The 19308-nt window shown below is 38.7% G+C and overlaps 1 protein-coding gene across 1 annotated transcript in view; it reads right to left on the reverse strand.

Moving 5' to 3' along the window:
- Positions 1 to 19308, reverse strand: part of PPIL2 (peptidylprolyl isomerase like 2) — a 73026-nt gene that overhangs the window by 24375 nt on the left and 29343 nt on the right. Inside the window, exons 10-14 of the mRNA XM_086474056.1 lie at positions 18483 to 18643; positions 16901 to 16976; positions 15603 to 15709; positions 2823 to 2912; positions 1396 to 1429 (exon numbers count right to left, since the gene is read on the reverse strand). Of these exons, the coding sequence (XP_086330182.1) occupies positions 1396 to 1429; positions 2823 to 2912; positions 15603 to 15709; positions 16901 to 16976; positions 18483 to 18643 (468 nt within the window). The remainder of the gene's footprint in view (positions 1 to 1395; positions 1430 to 2822; positions 2913 to 15602; positions 15710 to 16900; positions 16977 to 18482; positions 18644 to 19308) is intronic.

Raw genomic sequence — 19308 nt, forward strand, 5'->3', positions numbered from 1 at the left:
AAATAAAAGAATATACATGGGAGGTTTTTTCTCCTATGGGCTTATTTGCATTTTACTTCCTACTTGCTTTGCCAGTAGAGCCGAGTCTTGACCTTCAATGTAGCTGCACTGCCAGTCCTAACTGTTAGTAGTGCTGTCTTACAATACTTCTACCATTTGCACAAATAGAGACAAGAATGACACTAGCAAGTTAATTTCTATTCCACAGCAGGATCTGAACTCCACCCTACAAGGGTGAAAGGTGTCCGAGTCAACCCATTAAATTTCTCCCATCTCCTGACACCTCTTTAATTTCTCATTTTAAAAGATGTTCCTAATTATGTCTTTTGGGATTTGAACTGAAATCTTCCTTATAACAAAATCAAATCACATTTCTTTTGACAGTCCAAGCATATAAGGTAACAGATCTTGTTAATGGGCTTTTGCCATCAAAACACAGAACCTTTAACTAGTCTCAAATCTTGAGAGTATGCAACTGTTGATTATTGCATGCAGTAGATGAAAAGTTGTTGGGCAACTCACACTAACATTACTTACAAAGTAAATACAGCTAAAGTATTTAACAACTACAAAGACATCTTTTTTTGGATGACCTGTGAGCACACAGAGATGAATACAGTGCTTGCATATACAAGTGACTCATGTATGAACCAGAATAGAAATGCACAGAACCCCACAGGTGAGGAGCTGTGGAGGCTGGTGACATCTACAAGTGGATAGATAAAAGGTGCAAGTGGGAAATGAGCAAATTTACAGCAGCAACTAGAGATATTACATGACCTATCTACTGTGGTGGGCAATGCTCTGAGGGCCCTTCAGCTGCTCTATCTCCTGACTATTTCCAATATGACTGTCATGCAGAACTCCAACTAAGGGAGAAAGACAGGCAGAAGTATTTAGTAACAGTGATCCCTAAAAGTTAGAAAAAGAGCAGCTTGGGCTTTACAAGGCAACTAGCTGGGAGAACAGATGGTATTTGGCCATCTACCAATTTCAAGGCAGGTCTCAAGTATTTAATTAACGCTGAATTTTAAAGCAACTTTGTGTGAACGTGTTTCTTCCTTTGTTCTTTGCCCTGGAAGGCCAGCTGTAAAATCATTATAATTTTAATTTATTTATTTTCTGGAAAAAAAAGGAAGCAAAGACCCAACAAAAATTCTGCATGGAAGAGTGCCCGCCCAAGTTTTAGATGAAGAATATACCAGATGAAATTTTGATCATACTTAAAATTGTCATAAAAATATAGTGATAAAAATTCTGCTTTAAAATAGAAATACTCACAATGTAGCACATATAATCATTTAGAGAATTTTAATCTACAAGCTGTCTGGAAATAAAGGTAACAACACAGCGTATGAAGTGAAAACACTTTACTTGATTCAAACTCAACCTTACCTGTTCCTGTTCCAGTTGGATCACCTCCTTGGATCTGCAGAATTAAAATTAAATCAATAGGTTACATATATATCTATGTGAAAGACATTAAATACAAGCCATAAAAGCCAATTCTGCCCAATTTTCCTTTATATTGTGTCATGTTGACAGGTTAACAACAAGGAAACCATTACTACTTATTTGGAGCTTCTTTTATGAGCTGGCTGTCATCTCCTACATTACTTATCTGAGAGCAGACTGACAGTTTTATAAAAATAATAGTCTCTTGCAGGTAAATAGGGAAAATATGCAGTCTCAAATGGGTTAACTAGATCATCCTTTCTATTATGTGCTGAGTCATAACCTGCATTGTAACTGATGACGCATTCATTTTGGAACTGAAAAGGCTTTGCATTTTGCTATCAGTCCTCCACCGATGGGAAGGCAAGAAATGAGGGAATATGGAATATTTTCTGTATCTGAATTTCCTCGCATCCCCCTCACTATCTGCAGTAGGGAAAATCCTCACATGAAACCAATCTTTCAGCAACAAAATAAATCACTGTATATATTCAGGATCTACAGAAATAATATTCTATATTCTAATGCCAGTAGAGGGAGCGTGACATGACTAGTTTCACAATAATAGCACACAAGCACAATTTTAATTGTGAGTTTAACTATGAACTGATATACAGTGCTGTCAAAAGAAAAAAAGCTTTTTACAGGACGTCAGGATGGAATGTAACATTCAGTGATGTCCCCTGAAAGATGTGCTCTGCCTTCCGGATCAGGCTGTTAATTCTTCTGAAAGAAGTCACAGGACAGCTACAATATCCTAAGCTGCCTGGTCCGCATCTATGTAAATACAGATCTTTGACTACGCAAGTCTGGTTTTCTGGTTCACTAGGTGCTCTTTAACTCCTTCACAATGAAAGCCTGGGCACCTAGTCCCTAAGCACACTCAAGACAGGATGATCTAACAGGATCCAAGTACCACAACCTGAAACAGAAATTCACCTGCTTTCTAAGTTTAATCTGAATGGGATTTCAACAGGCCACTGTATTACTTATCCAAATTAGCATTCCTCCCTGCCCCCTCCCTTCTGTTCATTAACCACCCACCCACAGCTTGGGGAAGATAACAAGAGCATTGCCAAGGCAATGGCTCTCAAAGGCTTTGTCTGGAACACCAGCAAAAGCATTACTAAATGCAGTCATGCTCCGAGTGACAATATTAGTCAGAGACATTTGTTAGTAAGACTATTAAGTACAAATTTAGTAAGTTAGGACAATCCTAGTTCTGATGGTATATTTAATATACAGCTATTGCAAGTTATGTAGTTATTGCAAGTCATGTACGGAAGAAATTAAAACCGAATTAAGCTACATAAGTATTTTGAGGACATCACACGTTGTGCATTACACAGCATTTGTTCAAGACTCACCACAAAATTACGAATTGATCTGTGAAAAATTGTGCCATCATAATAGTTCTTCTTGCACAATTTGATAAAGTTTTCACATGTTCGTGGTGTCTGAAAGACAAAACATAAGTTGTAATTAATACCTTTGGACAACCAAATTGGATGTTACACTGTTTACAAGAATCACTTTTCATTTGTGCTTTACAAAGAAACAGTCATGAAGGACTTGAAGAGGAATGAGTGTCTGTCTACAGAAAAAAAAAATAATGCTTTTTAAAAATATACTGGAGAGACACACACAGTGCAAATAAATTAAACCCAGACCTTCCAATTAGCTCAAAGAAGTGTTGAACCCTAGCTCAGATAATGTGAGCTCCCAGTAGACATAATGATAGTGAAAGCAGGTAACCTCAGAGACTTTCAAGTAACTTAGTTCCAGCAGTGTATCATAATCCTGTTCCAAAGGGGGCCTTCTAGCACGGAAAAGGGTTAATTTCCCAGCGTAAGAAAGAATGTGACCTCTCTGGTCCACTATTTCAAAGTAAGCACATTGAAGATAACAGGGAAAGAAGCATTTGGTCCTTTTCACCACTGGGAACTAAAAATGGGACTGACCCCACATGTCACTGGACCATAAGAAAAGTAAAAAAGACAACTTGTTTTCAAAAATCTGAAAGAAAAAAAAAAAAAAGCTAAATATATTGACAACTTCTAATTTGCTTTTACAGTGCAAATTAAAGCTATTTATTTGAATTTATGAGCCATGGCATTCAAAGAGACCTTCTGAAAAACTTCACTGTCTACCTAATTATCCTTTCACTGTAATTGTATAGATTCTTTTCTCTGCAATACTAAAATACCTTCAGATGTACAAATACAAGTACAGAAACAGCCCATTTTCTACACCTGGACATGTTTTCCAGCCCCACTGTGGATTATGTGCATAAATATATTCCAGTTTTACAAAAGAACACATCTAACTAATCTGAGTTGTTACAGGCCTTGAAAATATCCTTATTGTTGTATGTGCTTGCAAGTAAAGCCCCAGCACGAGTTGCAGTTCTGTAAATGAACACACACAAGACTTGAAGCCTCTTTCTGAAAGACACTGATTCACTTTGCATGGGTATGACATCATTCTTGGTCTGAGGGCTGCAGAGACAGAGTGGGACTGAGCCACGCAACCTGAAGTGACTTAAAGCAAAAAAATAAGGCGAGCCCGCTTACAGTCGTTTAAGGATGAAATCATCTCTTTTTAAAAACAGATCCATAAAAGTATTCATCCAGAACCATACAGAACTTGTATTTTCTATATTTTCCCATCTGAAGCACAATTATTCTCACCCTTCTTTATTGACACTGAAATGTCTCTTAATTATCCAAACAAACTCTATATGCCATTATAAATTCTTTATAATGATTTCTTCTAAATTACTCTACACAGATATAGACGACAGTTGTCAGCTGGGCCATAACTGGAAAAATAAACACATTCTAACGCAATTTTACACCAGCTATTATCTCTCCTATGTAATTTATTACTGGGTTAAAATGGTAATGGTACCACAATGGGTTTATGGTAGAATGCCACTAGGACATGTATTTTGGTAGCATCCTGAGGGCAACTTGTAAGTAAACATATTCATTAAAAACTCTTTCAAGCAAAAGGAGCTTCTCCTACAGTTTCAATGTTTACATCAAATTTGAAAATTTTTCTTTGAATTGGACATGTATACTTGAAAATAATCTTTGTACCTAACCTTTCAAGTAAAATTCAGCTCCTGAAGAATCACTTGTGCAGTGTACGTGTCCTTTATAAGACAATACCCTAACAGCTTTGATCCTAATGCAATTTGTTACCACTCACAAAAAATCAGTAAGGATAAAAATAAGTTTAAAAAACTTCTTTATGAATCAGAAATGGAATCAGCGGCTTCTAGCCTAAGGCACTTTATCCCAAGAGAACCAAGCACTCTTTGGAGAGAAAGACATAGTTAATAAGTTCTCGGGGGGGAATACAGCAACCTGTAATTAATTTTTTAAGAAAAATGAAATCAGGCAAAAGACTGAGTCCCCTAGGAATACGTAGCAAACTGTTTTAAAATTTGCACAGAGTTGATAACCCAATACAGATTTCCTATTTATTCTAAAAACACAATTTGTAAAATATACATCAAAAAACCTGGCTCTAGTAATGTATTTTTTATGCAGGACCTATGCTGACCTTCCTCTCTAAATGGATTTCTAGTTATTGTACTTTTTCCCAGAAACAAGCTTTTCAAATGCAACTGCAGAAATATTTAGTACACATTTCACGGCAAGATTTTCTTTAAATAATTGCCACCAAATTGGTTCCCATGGTCACTTCATGCATCATACAGATACATTTGGCAGGTAAACAGTTCCTTAGCAACATTACCATTACCTATTATGGTGCTTTTTAGTAGACATAAATAAAAAGGTTTGCATTCAATCAGTAACAAATCCCAGTTTCAGTCATGCAGTTGATCTAGAATAACTGGCTCAGATTATATGATTTATTCAAAGCAGGTCATGTTCTTGCCAAATCTCACACTGCCAAGCACATTTCAGGGACTTTTTTAAGCAGCATCTTGTCCAAAGCAGGAGAAAAAGGCTTGAGGTTTATGGGGAAGGTGTAGAGCCTCAGTAATGAAGTTACGTTCTGCATTGACCATACAAACAAGGCCAGTCTTTGAAGTCTTTGTTCCAACTACAAAGACTAATGAGAAATATATATAAACAAACCTGACTTTGTTATTTGAGTGCATGATCTTGTGGAAGATGTCAGACTCACCGTCTTGGAATGCAAAACTCTACTTCTTAAGAAACTTCCTCCACATCACTTGCCTCACACCCTTTCTGAAGGAGGAGGGGATGGTCAAGACACCTGGAAATGCAGAAGTGCAGAAGGCAACACCGGTTTCTTGTTGCCTCATTATTGACAATGGGCTCCAGGCTCTCTTTCTACTTCTGGCTGTTCTTGTTTCAAACAGACCTCAACAGCAGCAGCTAACTTTTCCCTCTTTATTCCTTTTACATTAAGCAGGAAATTATTCAAATTATTTTAATCTGCTGACTATGACTTAGACTTATATGTAAGAAAGTCAAGGAAAAAATGCCACCCTAATTTGTTAACCTGTTGATCTGAAAGTCAATGACAGAAAAAAAGGTTATGTTTTAAATTTACTGCAATATCTTCTCAGAAAGATGCAGTGACAGTCCTAAGAAGTCAAATTTAAGAATTGTGGAAGGCTTTTCTCTCTGAAGACTGTGGTAGGACAGCCCTGAGGAATCTGGGACCATGTAAGTGAATGCAGTGTCTCTGTATGATGCCCTTCAACTTAAAGGCCTTCTCTTTCCAAATGACAAACAGTAAGAAAAAAAAAGCCTTATTTATATGAAAAATGAGTCTCCTGCACCAACTGTGCTCCCTATTTATTTTGTAGATGCCAGATAACTGTCTTTCAGCTGTTGAAAACTCACACTCAAGACAAGTGGTAAAATTTTAATAAACAGTTTGAGACAGGAATCCAGAAGAATACTTATCCCAGAAGATGACATAAATGCTTTGCTTGGCTCATGGACATGTATATTTAATGGGGCAACAGGCCAACAGTTTTCTAATTATGTTTAAGTCTCCATTTAGCTAACACACTTAGTAGGTAACTCTACATTGAAATACCAGCACTCTACCAGTTATTAGGCCTGGATAAATTTCAGAATTATAGAGATTGCTACTCAGAATGACCACGCCAACACAACAGTTACAAGAGACTGACTGTGAAACCATGGATACTGGGAAAACACTGAAGAAAGGAATACACAATTTAGAAAACCAAAGCAAAACAGAAAAAAAAAATATCACTCCTAACTATAAAGGTCTAAAAGAAATGCAGATTTTCTCTTCTTCCATTTTTAAGTACTAACTGAGCCATTTTAATTTCCTATTTGCCAGCAAGGGTGGCTCCAAACCAGGCAAAATTAATCTCTCTTGCTGCATCCCAAGACCTGAGGGGTAAGACTAATCAAGCCAGGTCACTACCTGATTTATCAGTTTGCAGCCCTCCTTTCTCATCAATTAAAATGGGTCATTACATTTGTAAAAGTTACCTTAACTCAGAATGTGTATTGGCCAGCTGAAGAGCCAACCAGATTAAAAACCTGCGGCACTCCTGTTGCCAAGGTACAGGAGATGGGAAAAGAGAGGAGCATCTGAGTCGTTGCCATGACTGCAAGGAAGAAGGCTTTACTATGTGAAGAGCTAATCATTTCAAAATGCTCCATCCCTTGAGGATCTGCATGAACCTTGAAGAGAAATTTCACACTAAGCATTCAGAAGCTGTCATTCGCACGTCTGCATAATTTCCTTGTGCTAATTCCACTTCCCTTTTATTTCTTTTTGTCTCTCTAAATTGGATGAACTGTAGTAGTTGCACTAAACTGCACAGCTTTGATATATGGTCATTAACCCTATGTTTCAAAGCAGAAATAATCTGAAATAATGAAAAGCTCATTCCTCACAAATTAAAATTGCATTCTACAGCCTTCATCTTATCACACAAATGCCAGAATCCCACTACTAAGAGGCATGAACTAGTGATAGAAATTTCTAAAGCTTCAAACGAAGCCTGCAATTTTTTAAACATAGATCTCCTTTAAAATGCAAGGTGGATTTTGTTTTGCTTTAGCCCATTTACGTACTACTTTCTTTTTTTTTTTTACATAAGAGTATTTTCACTCTTGTAATTGTTCATTCTAGCAACTCTTCTAATGCATGAGCACAAAAAGAGGTGATTTGGTAAGGTTTAAACTCAGTCTTCCCCATCCCTTTCAATCTTCAATCCTCACAGCCTACCCATCCCACAGGAAAGAAGGCACCCTGATAAAAGCTTGGCTTTATTTAGGGCTTAGTCAGAAGCCACTGTAATGGAGCAGCTTGAAGAATCACCATCTATCAGGTGCAAGTGTCTGCTCCCTCCACTAAGTCATGGAAAGAAAATGGACATATAAATGTTTCTAGTGTGTTACAATGCATAACACTGTACTGGAAGGCAATTTAAGCTACCCTACTTCACTTTGCACCAATGCACTAGGAGCATACTCCATTTGTTTCAGGGCACAAGCAACAAGAAAATCCAAAACTCCACAAAGCCCATTGCAAAATCACCGGGAGAATTTCACTGTGGGAAGCCCATGAAACTTCCTGCAGGAGAACCGTTTACTATAGACCTGAACATCACCCCCTGCCAGCTCCACTTTCCTGCTAACAGTTCCTCTACATGTGAGAGGGGCTGAGCCGGTGACAGGTTATGGTGGCAAAAAGCAGCTGCGTACGGTGGTTCAGTTCAAAAATGACACAGTTCATATAAGGGACACCACTCTCAATCTTGTCATACAGTGAGCAAACACATTTGGGTCAATTTGTGATCTATGATCAGAAGAACACAGTTCCAGTGAGAGAGCACTGGGAGAGATGAAAGCATCAGGGCATTGTGGGCTAAAACACTTGGCCAGAGTCTTACTGATATTAAAAAAGAATCAGAAGAAGCAAACTATGCCCCGGGTAATAGATTGCTGACTTGATATCAAACATTTGCCTATTTTGCTACCTCAAAGCCTCAAAGTTCGCTTAGAACAAAGAGCAGAATTATTGCATTTTCATTACATAGAACCCCACTATAATTTAATTAGCTATTTAGCAAAGATTCCAGCAGATAGCTAAATTTCACTTTTCAAAGGCATTTCTTCCACAGTACTGACATTAATGATGCTAACAAAAACTTTTTCCAAGTCTAAGCTTAGACAAGATGCCAATAAAAAAAAATTACATACTCCAGTTTTATTTTTCACTTTTTTGGAAATAAAGGGACAATCAATCAGTTTAGCTGAGCACAACTCAAGTTAAACAAGGCATTTAATTCACTCATCTCATTTGTCAATGTTAACTACTAGCTCTCCAGAGGCAGAGTCATCATCCCTAGCCACGGTCATTACTTTTCCTCTAACTCTTATTTACTGCAGTGGTAGAAAAGAAAACAATCCTCTCCCCCATCCCCCAAATTTGTCAGTCACACGAGGGTTGAGGAGCTTGTCAGACAGTGTGGTGTAGGGCTGGGTGCTGATGAGGATGGGGTCAGCAAGCATGACATAGCACTGGTAGGTACAGTCTAAATGAGGATGCAGCTTTAATTGCTTGAACAACCTCCAGCAGATGTAAAACATGGAGTATTGCAACTGACTGCACATAAAATCCACCTTTTCAGAAGATGCAACCTGTAATCACTTTCACAGTAGACAGCAAAGCTCTGGTTGCTGTCAGCCTCCCAAGGTCACCCCACTCTCATCAGAGGAGCCAAGGTACAAACACGAAACATGTCAGAGAAAGACGAAGAGCAGCAGCTGTGTAACTCCAAACCACCCGCCTCATCCTCGCGTTTGGGATAACTAAGTGGCAGACACAGCTGGTATGGGATTCCTGCACCGTCAAATGTCAAAAAAGAAGTGACACAATCCAATAACAATCGTTTCCCTCCTGAGATCCAGCTTGTCAGGAGGGCTGTGGAGGTAGAAAGGTCCAAATGTACAAAACAGCTTCCCACTGATTACCCAGCGCCAAAGGCTGCCAGGAAACCACGCAGAGACAGCCAAGGGCAGCAAGCCCCGTGGTGCAGGGACAGGTTGACAGGGAGGTGGCTGAGCACCTTTCTCAACCCCAGTTGAATGTCCCATTCAGGCATGGGCAATGGGGGACACTGGGGACTCCCACTGCCCCTTCACTCCTGCAAAACAGCACTGAGGGCAAGCACATGATGGCAGCATCCAGATAAGACATTTCCTACTAACATCTCACATGAAAATGTTTCTCCTTTCTCAAGCATGGGTGTTACACCCCCAAAGTTAAAAAATATTTAAAATATTAGCTTCTAGTCATTTAAGAACAACCTAGAAGTGACCTGTTAATCAATACTGGGTAACAGAGCACTGGAACAGGCTGCCCAGAGAGGTTGTGGAGTCTCCTTCCCTGGAGACATTCAAAACCTACCTGGATGCGCTCCTGTGTGATCTACTCTAGGTGGTCCTGCTCTGGCAGGGGGGTTGGACTAGATGATCTTTTGAGGTCCCTTCCAACCCTTAACAGTCTGTGATCTGTGATATGGCTGTGCAGAGCCATTCTACTCCCAACCACAAAGAAAAGCAATAGATCTGTCTGCCATTGTAGCACTTTGAGGAAAAAACAGACCAAGAAATAACAACATCCTCTCTAACAAACATTTTTATCCAGCTGTTGTCCTACTGGAAAAGGACAGGTTTGTTTGTTTGTTTTCAGCTTCTGTTGACAAGATCTTTCAAAGTTGGAAGTTGTAGCTCTTCCTACTATGGCCTATTTTGACGATAAAAATACAAAACAAGCCATTCACAGCCATGCCAAGACCCCTGTACTTCATCCCTACAATCATATTACTCAGTGAACAAACACTGGTAAAACATCAGCTAGTTATTTGCCAGACAGTGCCACAATGACACTGACAGAAAGTGAGTAGAATGGATGTTTAAATCAGAAAGAAAATGAGATTCAGGAAGACTAGGGAACCTCGTCATGCCAGGAGGTCAAAGGATTTTTTCAGCAACTCACTTCTTTCCCATTGGAAATGGATAAGAAGTTTACAGGCTTCTGATCTTCAAAACAGTCCCTCACACAAAAGGAGAGATGATTTCAAAGAACAGGGGCTGGATTACACATTTATAGATCACAGGCATATTTAACAGGTCAGAGGGCCTCAAAAGATTAAAACACCAGTGTTTGTAGAATAATGGCTTCTTCAGATAGTTATGCCAAGACATCATCATTAAGCAGAGTCTGCCAGGTCCTAAAACCTCAAAAAGCATTTGTGGAGTGCTGGATGGAGCTTTGAAAGCCATCTCACACTCTTCTTTGTTATGCCAACTTGCCCTTAAACCTTAAAGTATTAAACCTGAGAGAGACAGGCGAATTTACAAAAACTGCCACGGCAATTGCAGATTAGTATTCAATTACTGCTGTCGGCATGTGTTCAACCACCAGATCATAACCCCAAAGTGACCACTTGTATGAGGAGAACTCACAAAGGAGAGAAGTGTGATAGCACACCAAACCACCTGTTCATTTTGACAGGGTCTCCTGGAGTGTTAAATTTTTATACATATACATCTATATATATATATTTCCATGGCACAATGAAAATAAAAAAGTACAAGCAATAAACAAGAAAGCCTTAAAGCAACCTAGAGGCAAAGGCAGGAATTTTTATTGCCTTTCACAGGTGCAGAGACTAGGAGCTGCTACTCTGCCTATTCTTATGCAGGGCTGCTGATTCCAACAGCAGCCTAGGTTATTTGCGTAGCTGCGCTCCAGCAATCAGGCACCTATGATAAACGTTATTGCCTGGGAATTCAAAATGATGCCTGTATTTATTGCTCATTGTGAAATAAAAATGGGATGCCACTGATTTAAAAAAATCCATAACCAAATGACATGGCCTGATCATATAGCAAGTCCATGGCAAAGGCACAGTACTCAGGGTTTACCAGCTCTTAGTTCTCCACCCTATCCATTACACCACACTGCTTTTCTACTTCCACATCCAAATTACTTTTTGCATAGGGTAAAGCCTCACCCTGCCTTAGGAGGCTGCTCCACCACCTACAAAGTATAACTGCACCACTATAGTTACTAATAAAGCAGAAAACACACGGATGATACAGATAGTTGTTCCCAGCAGCGTCCTGATTAAAGGAGCTAAAAGAACTTGAGGAGACTAGAAAAATCACAATAAACAGAATACAAGAAGTCCAGCGACATTCATTGCCTTTCACCAGTTATTTCTTCATAATTTATTCATTTGGCGATGCGTAAGACCAGAGCTGAAAGAATAACACTTGTTGGATGCTGTTAAATCTTCTGTACTTGCCAGAATTACTTTTGGCAAGTAGAATTTTTGTAAATTTGTTTCCAATTAGTGTATACAACAAATGTTGCTTATGCCCAGCTGAACTCCGCTTCCTGGAAAATGTCCCTAACAAATGGCCATCTGATTAGTCCCCATCAGGAGGAACACACTGTATGTGAATAAGAAGATTGGGCGAAAAACAAACGGCAAAGAGCACTAGGCACACCACTATGATGCAAAGAGAGAACAGTAGCGTACCTTTGCTCATTTGAGGCACAAACTCAAAAGGGTGGAAAAAAATCCAGCTTATCTTCCAAAGTCTTTTTATTGCCTTTTTTCAGGTCAATGACTTAAACCACACATCATCTTTCTGGAACTAAGTGAAGTTTTCTGGTGCTCTGAACAAGTGATTTCAAACACAGAAAATATCTGGATGCTCGCCCTATTTCATGCTCTTTTTCTGAATCCTGTCACAAAGTAACTGATGAGTTCAATCACACTGCAGCACTGATTTTCTCCCCTGGATCAATACAAAACATTTCTTGATTAGGTTTTTGGTGCTAGGAAGAATCTCATCACTATCAATCTTATTGATTGGCACCTTAAAGTACTAGTATATGAAGATCCCTAGGTTTATTTTTAAACAAAAGTTTCCAAGTGTACATATGGACTGAACTCCATACTGCCAAGATACCTCAACAAAAAATAGGGAAAAGAAAGAACAGGAGATAGAAGAGCTGAGAAGGGAGAGGGAGTAAGAACCCAAGGGGGGTACTGAAGACAAAGAGATACCCAGTAGACTTCAGAAGCAGTGCAGACTGCTGAAAGCACAACTGCAAGAATATTTTGCTTAAATACTGCCCATAGGCATGAAAATACAGTTGAAGGCTCAGTAGACATACACTCTACAACAGTCTAGTATGTCACTTGCTGTTCTCTATTCCAGCAAGAAGACTTCATCTCAAAGTGTATATTGAAATGTAACCCATAAGACTATTTTAAAATGTAATTTGACTGTTGCAAGTCCTACCTCCGAACATAGGTATTCATTTGTCGTATTTATATTGCAACTTCACCCTCAAGCTTCCTAAAGCATTTCACAATCACATATTTGCAGTACTGTGCAAATACAACCACTGCTAGGCTGGCTTCCATAATAACCAGAGCACAGGAGATCACTCAGCAATTAAAAAAGGAGCCTGTGGTCAGGTTAGCACAACAACCAGGCAGCCACTGTTCAGTCTTTAAAAAGAGAAGTTAAGCACCACTTGCTCCTGCAGTTGCACTGCTTGAGAGAGTAGATGTATGAATTTCCCAAATCACACATATTTTGTCTGAATTCAAATCGCAATGACAACCTAATACTGCTATCGGCTCTCTCATTCACACAGATCTGTGTGTTGAATCCAGGAGTCCCAAATCTGCTGCTGATCTCAGTGTCTATCAATACAGTGCTTTGGGCTGAAATTTGTTTCTCTGTTTCTTTCTGAAAAGCCAGGGTACTACCCATGCCATCTATGTTAAAAAATCATGACGGCTGAAAAGTCAGGCACCAAAAAAGCCTGTGTGGCATTAAGTTGGGCAAGCCTTATGATACAGTCCAGTTACCCTGACTGCATTCAAGGACCCTACCCACATTCTACACTTTCGCAGGAAAACCAAATCCTGCATGGAAACCATTCAACTCAACAGTTCCAAATAACTCCCAGAGCTGGTTCAGCTTGTGTACTGAATAAGCTGCAAGAGCTGATAAAAAACTCAGCATATGATTAATTAAGACTATTACCACGCATATTCACAAGCAGGGTGCACTGGATGTGTTTAGAAAGGCTTGATTTTGGCATTTCCCCATTTTCTATGTCTGTCTTTGCAATCTCAATAGATCCATTGTAGCTGATCCGTGTATATGTTTGTGACCCATGTGTCATATGTTTGTAAGATGTTTGCTCTACCTGCACCGAGCTACCCTATGTGCCTAACCTCAGTGTGATTCAGGGAAACCAAAGTTAGAAGCACAAACTCCTTATATAGTAAAGGGAGAAAAACAAGTGCCTCCCGGAAGAACTGATTTAATAGACCTAGGATGATGACCTAAAGTGGATGTTGCAAAAAACCGCCTTAAAGCAGCAAGTTTTTCCTACTTATTCTAAATATATATCTTTTTCCTCTCTGCAGCCAAAGGTCTGTTTAATTCACCCAGATATAATCAACACAAAGAACTGAAAGAAACAGATGGCTAGAGGCCAGCGTTCAAGCAGGTCTGGTTGTATAAAACAGTGCACACTTCCAATGTGTACATGAGGAAGCAGTGTGTGTGAAAGGGATGTGAGTAGGAATTTATCTGGAAAAAAAGGAAACACAATGGGTATCATACAGGAAGTTTATAATGGGCGATTGAGACTAGGTCCTCAGGACTTGAGTGAAACTGGTCCCACATGTGGCCAAAAAACCCATGCTGATAAGAATAGCTGCAGTCAGGCTGCATTAGGCAGGAGCCAGTTTGAGAACATATGGCAAAACAAATGATTCAATGCAATCTGCTCATTCTGCTGCTTCCCCCAAATATTGCTGTACTAACATCCTCTGGTTTTTGCCTTATTACAGTGTTACTATTTAGGAGCATGGAAAACACCTGTAGGGATGACAGGGACCTACAGAATTACTGGCATGACAGACTGCTGTGGAGATTCTCATACTGTTCCCATAGATCAGCTTGAGATGTTTACACATATCTTGCTCCTTACTCGTGCAAGAGAAAGGAAGAGAAAGGAAAGCTAGCAGGCTGGTCCTGTTTGCTCCTTTTTCCTTCTCCCAGGTAAAAAAGGATGCACTCTCCCAGAGCATCTCTGGATTTCACACAGGCACCCCAGCTCCTAGCCAGCACCACTGTCCCTAAATTCTGTGAGGGTCACAGCAAGCAGAAGTTTTACCATTTAAACCTCCATTCACATCCTTCAACTTCCTAAAACATCTAACTTCAGGCCTATAATCTCCTAAGACAAAAATTTCAGTAAACAATGGAAGGTCTGGGCTTTTTACATTGAAAACTTTTTTCCTTTTATAGATGTGAGTGTACAAATAAACAAGCAAGCACACTAGCAAGCAGTGACGTCTGAGACATCAGTGTCGCCACAACTCTTCCGTCTATCATATGTCTTGCCATGTTTATTATTTTAAGAGCCACAGATTTCACCCAGAATCAGACTGTATTGACTATAAAAAACTCTAGTCCATTGTTCTTTTAAAATGAATGACTACCTTTCAATGGCAAAGGGAAGATGTTTGAAATCTTAAAAACTGAGACAGCAGGAAGTAAAAAACATATTCTAAGGTTTTCATTTAGGTTTGTTCAGTAAAGCTCAGGATTTAGAAGCAAATTTAACTATTTCTGAGGATCTTAACTACATGTACTCAGGCTGATAAGATTGCTCTCAGTTTCACTGAGGTTCTTTTCCTGGTTCTGCCAGTAACCTGCTGTGTAACCTTGGGTTATTCTCTGTTCTCTCTGCGCTTCCTTCTTTTTTCTCTCTACCTTCCTTGTCATTGTTTGGGTCATAAAATCCTGACCCTTTGAAGCTCTAAACATGTACCTTGACATGTTGTAAGTAGTCCATTAAAATGTATGAGACTGCTCACAGAGAACATTTATGCATATAGTAATAGAACATACAAAATAATATATATACATTTTACAATGGAGTCTCATGTGTGTATAAAAACACACCAAAACAACCGAAACCTAGTTATTTACCTCTATCTATTACAACTACACACTACCCCTTTCTTTGGACATTTCCATTGTCAGGTCCTATTCTGTTATCTAGAGAGATTCATCCTATGGGACATACAGTACCATATCACAGTGCAGCTCCAAGTTTAGATCTCCCTTATTAGTGTGAAGTCGCACATAGCCCTTCTTCTTCACATATTTGTATCTCACAACGTCTTCTTCAATAGCAGCTGTATCAAAGCAAAAGACAATAATTAGCTACCTGGAAGCTTACTCATTGATCTTTAGAAATCATCAGAAAATAAATTGCTAGATTCTACTGTCTGACCTCTTCCCCAGGGGTACTGGGTCTTCAGGGATTGTACTCTGCAATTCATCTATGATAACCTCACATTAATCTCTGTGCAAAACACTTTCCATTATAGAAAGCCACCAACTCCTCGAGAGCCAACAATATCACATATATTTTTAAGTCACAGAAGCATAATATTACAAACTATAATTTTCAAGTAATGCCTACCAATCGTGAAAGTTACTTTAAAACCAAATTGTTTCTTGTTGAACTTGGAAGCCAAACACGTAGTTATCAGTCAACCACAAATTGCTGACATATGAGGATCTACCCAGTTCTGAAAACAAATGAAGCTGTTACTGGAAACATTACTGGAAAGTCAAACCAAAGGATCAGTCTAGGATGTTTCCACTCCCACTTAGTCAAAATGTCCATTTAGTCAGATATTTTCAACACTCAAAGAGTCATCTGCAAATCACTGTAATCCATCAAGTAAAAGAACTAAACTTGGTAAACGTAGTTTTAGCAATGTATTCAACTTTGCCAAGTGTGTGACGTACTTCTGAATTAGTGCCAAAAGCCAGACCCGTCTCTTCAACTGTGAATACTAATCGTTCAGCTATTTAATCAATATGCAAATTAAATAAATTCTATACATTTGTGTTTAGGCTGGAGAATGAAAGGAAAACTTTATTGTACTAAAATGCATTTTTGCGTAACCTTGAAAAGCAGTAAATCAAATATCACCACAAAATTTGCTGTCATTCTAACCAATACTGGGTTAGGCCAAAAAGGTGGTAAAGATTTTGTACACTATTTCAGGAGAGATTATATTCCATTCCTAACCTACATAAGTGGTCCCTGGGCATAGAAAATACTTCATTAATTTCAGTTCAACATAAGTAACTGCCTTTCAAAGCTGAAAGCTAATTCATAAATTGCTCCATTATTTCCAGAATGAGCTCACTGGAAAGTAAGGATGTATCTGCTCAGGGAGTACATTTTCATGGCATCAGTACTGACCAATTATCAATGCACTCCTTCAGTCCTCAAAAATGTATGTGTGCTAGGGAGCACACCTTGAAACTGAAAACTAAATAAAGAGCTTGTAGCTAGGTAGTTCTGGTACCTGCTTCATGGGTAGTTTCAGGCACCATTGCAGTGGAGGTGAAGGAAGCACTTACTGCTCCAGTGGAATAGTGAGCCTGTTTGCAGAGGAAAAAGCAGAAGAAAAGGCTATTAGATCTTAGAATTTATCTACTAAAGATACTATAAAAATACTAGAAACACACAAATGTTATCCTTCTGAAGGCAGACTTTCTGCTCTAGCTGCTATAGAAAGTAACAAATGCATGATGCAGCAATAATTCTCCATCTGTTACACATAACATTTGCTCTGATGAAACTAGTTAAGGCTGCCCATGGGCTGAGCTGAAGGGGCTTATTGCTTCCATTACAGTTTAATACATCATTATGCAAAGATTCTATTATGAGAATTTATTTGTATGTCCACAGGTGGAGATACGAAAGGAGTACTGCTGGCAAGACACCTGTAAATTTCTCTAATACTGCTGAGTAAGTGGAAGGAAAATCCAGTGAACCACAGAGATACTGCAGAGAAAAGCAAACCACCCCCCTCCCACACACAGCCCTTCTGCATGCAGAGGCACTGCCCCATGGTTCCCAATGTCTATTTTGAGCTTTGTAATTCTGCAGAAAGGAAATGTGAACATCACACATGGATTTTGTCATGTGTGGCTCTGGGGCAATGCCTGTAAAGAATACAGGTCAGGCCAATGCTCTATCCATGAGGTTACCCTGCATCCTATACAAGTTTATAGTTATGCCCATCCACATCATTAGCTAACAATCTGACTCTCCAACATGTGTAGAGCTCATAGTTGTCTCTCACCTCATCTTTTGTTTTCTTATAACACTATGATGCCCTGAAAAAGGGGCAAATGTGATCCTACTCCTTGGTCACATACACTCCCTAATCTGCCACTAATCCTTCTCATTAAAAGCCATATGCTGCATTGCTATTCGTTTTCATGCAAGTATAATCAAAGCATGAAGACACATACATCCCAGAATTATTAAAGGAAAAAAGAATACTCTGTCTTGCCCATTTCAAACAGCCTATGATATAGGAAATATAAATGCAGATTAATTGTTTCTCTTGACAACCACGAACACACAATAACATGCACTTGGAAGAACATCCTTTAAAATATTCCACTAAAAATCCTGCATCCCAGTGGAAAAAAATGGAGAAGCAGTTGTGGATGATTTATTTATTTGCCCACATCAGAAATTATTCACTTGCACTGCCCTTAAAGTGTGTTCTCTCTGCCAATAACTGCAGGAAGCAATGATAAACAAATTCAAAGCAAGAGATTACAACCTGGGAAAAAAGGTTCTGCCAACATGTAGGTCATAACCACATCCTAAAGATTCTTCCTTATTGTGCTCCATTTCTAAAATGTTTAGCTTCATTTACAATGATTCAACAAAGAGAAACTCACTGACACATACAGTATATTTGTAAGGAATCTCAATATGATTCTCATATTCTCATCTATGACAACTTTCCATGCAAGAGAAAACAGAAGTGTCTGTTTGTACTGCAACATGGCCTCTAAGACAAAAAACATCTATGATCATTCTTGAAGAAGTCAATCAGTACCAATCTACAAATTAAGTCAACTTACTGCATTCAGCTTATCCACTTTCTTCTTTTCAGGAGCCTTCATAGTAGCTGCCAGAATATCATCGCCTTTGAATTCCTTATAAAGCTCCAGTAAAGTCTCTCGTGTCTCTGTATTTGTATTTTTCAAATAGTAAGATGGATCTAATTTTGCTTTTTCTTCATCTAGATAAGACAAAGTTAAATCATTCAGAGTTAAAAGAAAAATTCTATTTTGTTCTCCTTCAGTTTATTACATGTCTAGTTACACAAAAATCTTTCAGACGCTATTTCTACTTTTTTCAAAATAAAAAGGTCTAGTAACTATATTTATTCCTGCAGAAACAGTAACAAATAGAAATGCATAACACTAACAACAGTATAACTCGTAATATAGCACAATAAATGCCAATATGATGAAGTATAACAAAAGAAAAAAAAACTTCAACTACTGCAAAAATTTCTTTGAAACCACTAGAAACTACCTAAGTTCATGCAAGTCTTGTAAATTTTTTATAGAACAATAAAGACAAGATACAGTTTGGTACAATATAAACTTCTGCCCTTTGTCTCCTCACAGAATGGCCAGGCCTGTGATGCAAAAATCCCAAATTCAGATCTTTAACGTGATACCAGGGGGAGGAGGCTGGTGGACTGGACTGGAGAATTTTACTATTTTTTTTAATTTAATTTTTTTTTTTTTTACAAGTTTCACTTGTTCTCTGTCTTGGTATGCCTACTGTTTGCTGGATATTAAATATTCCATCTGTGAGATTACAAAAAAAAAAGAGAGAGATAAGCAGAGTAAGACCCAGAAAAACACACCATGCTTAGAATCAGCAATCAGACCT

Source organism: Leptosomus discolor, chromosome 16, assembly GCF_034619465.1.
Source record: "Leptosomus discolor isolate bLepDis1 chromosome 16, bLepDis1.hap2, whole genome shotgun sequence".
Taxonomy (NCBI): Eukaryota; Metazoa; Chordata; class Aves; order Leptosomiformes; family Leptosomidae; genus Leptosomus; species Leptosomus discolor.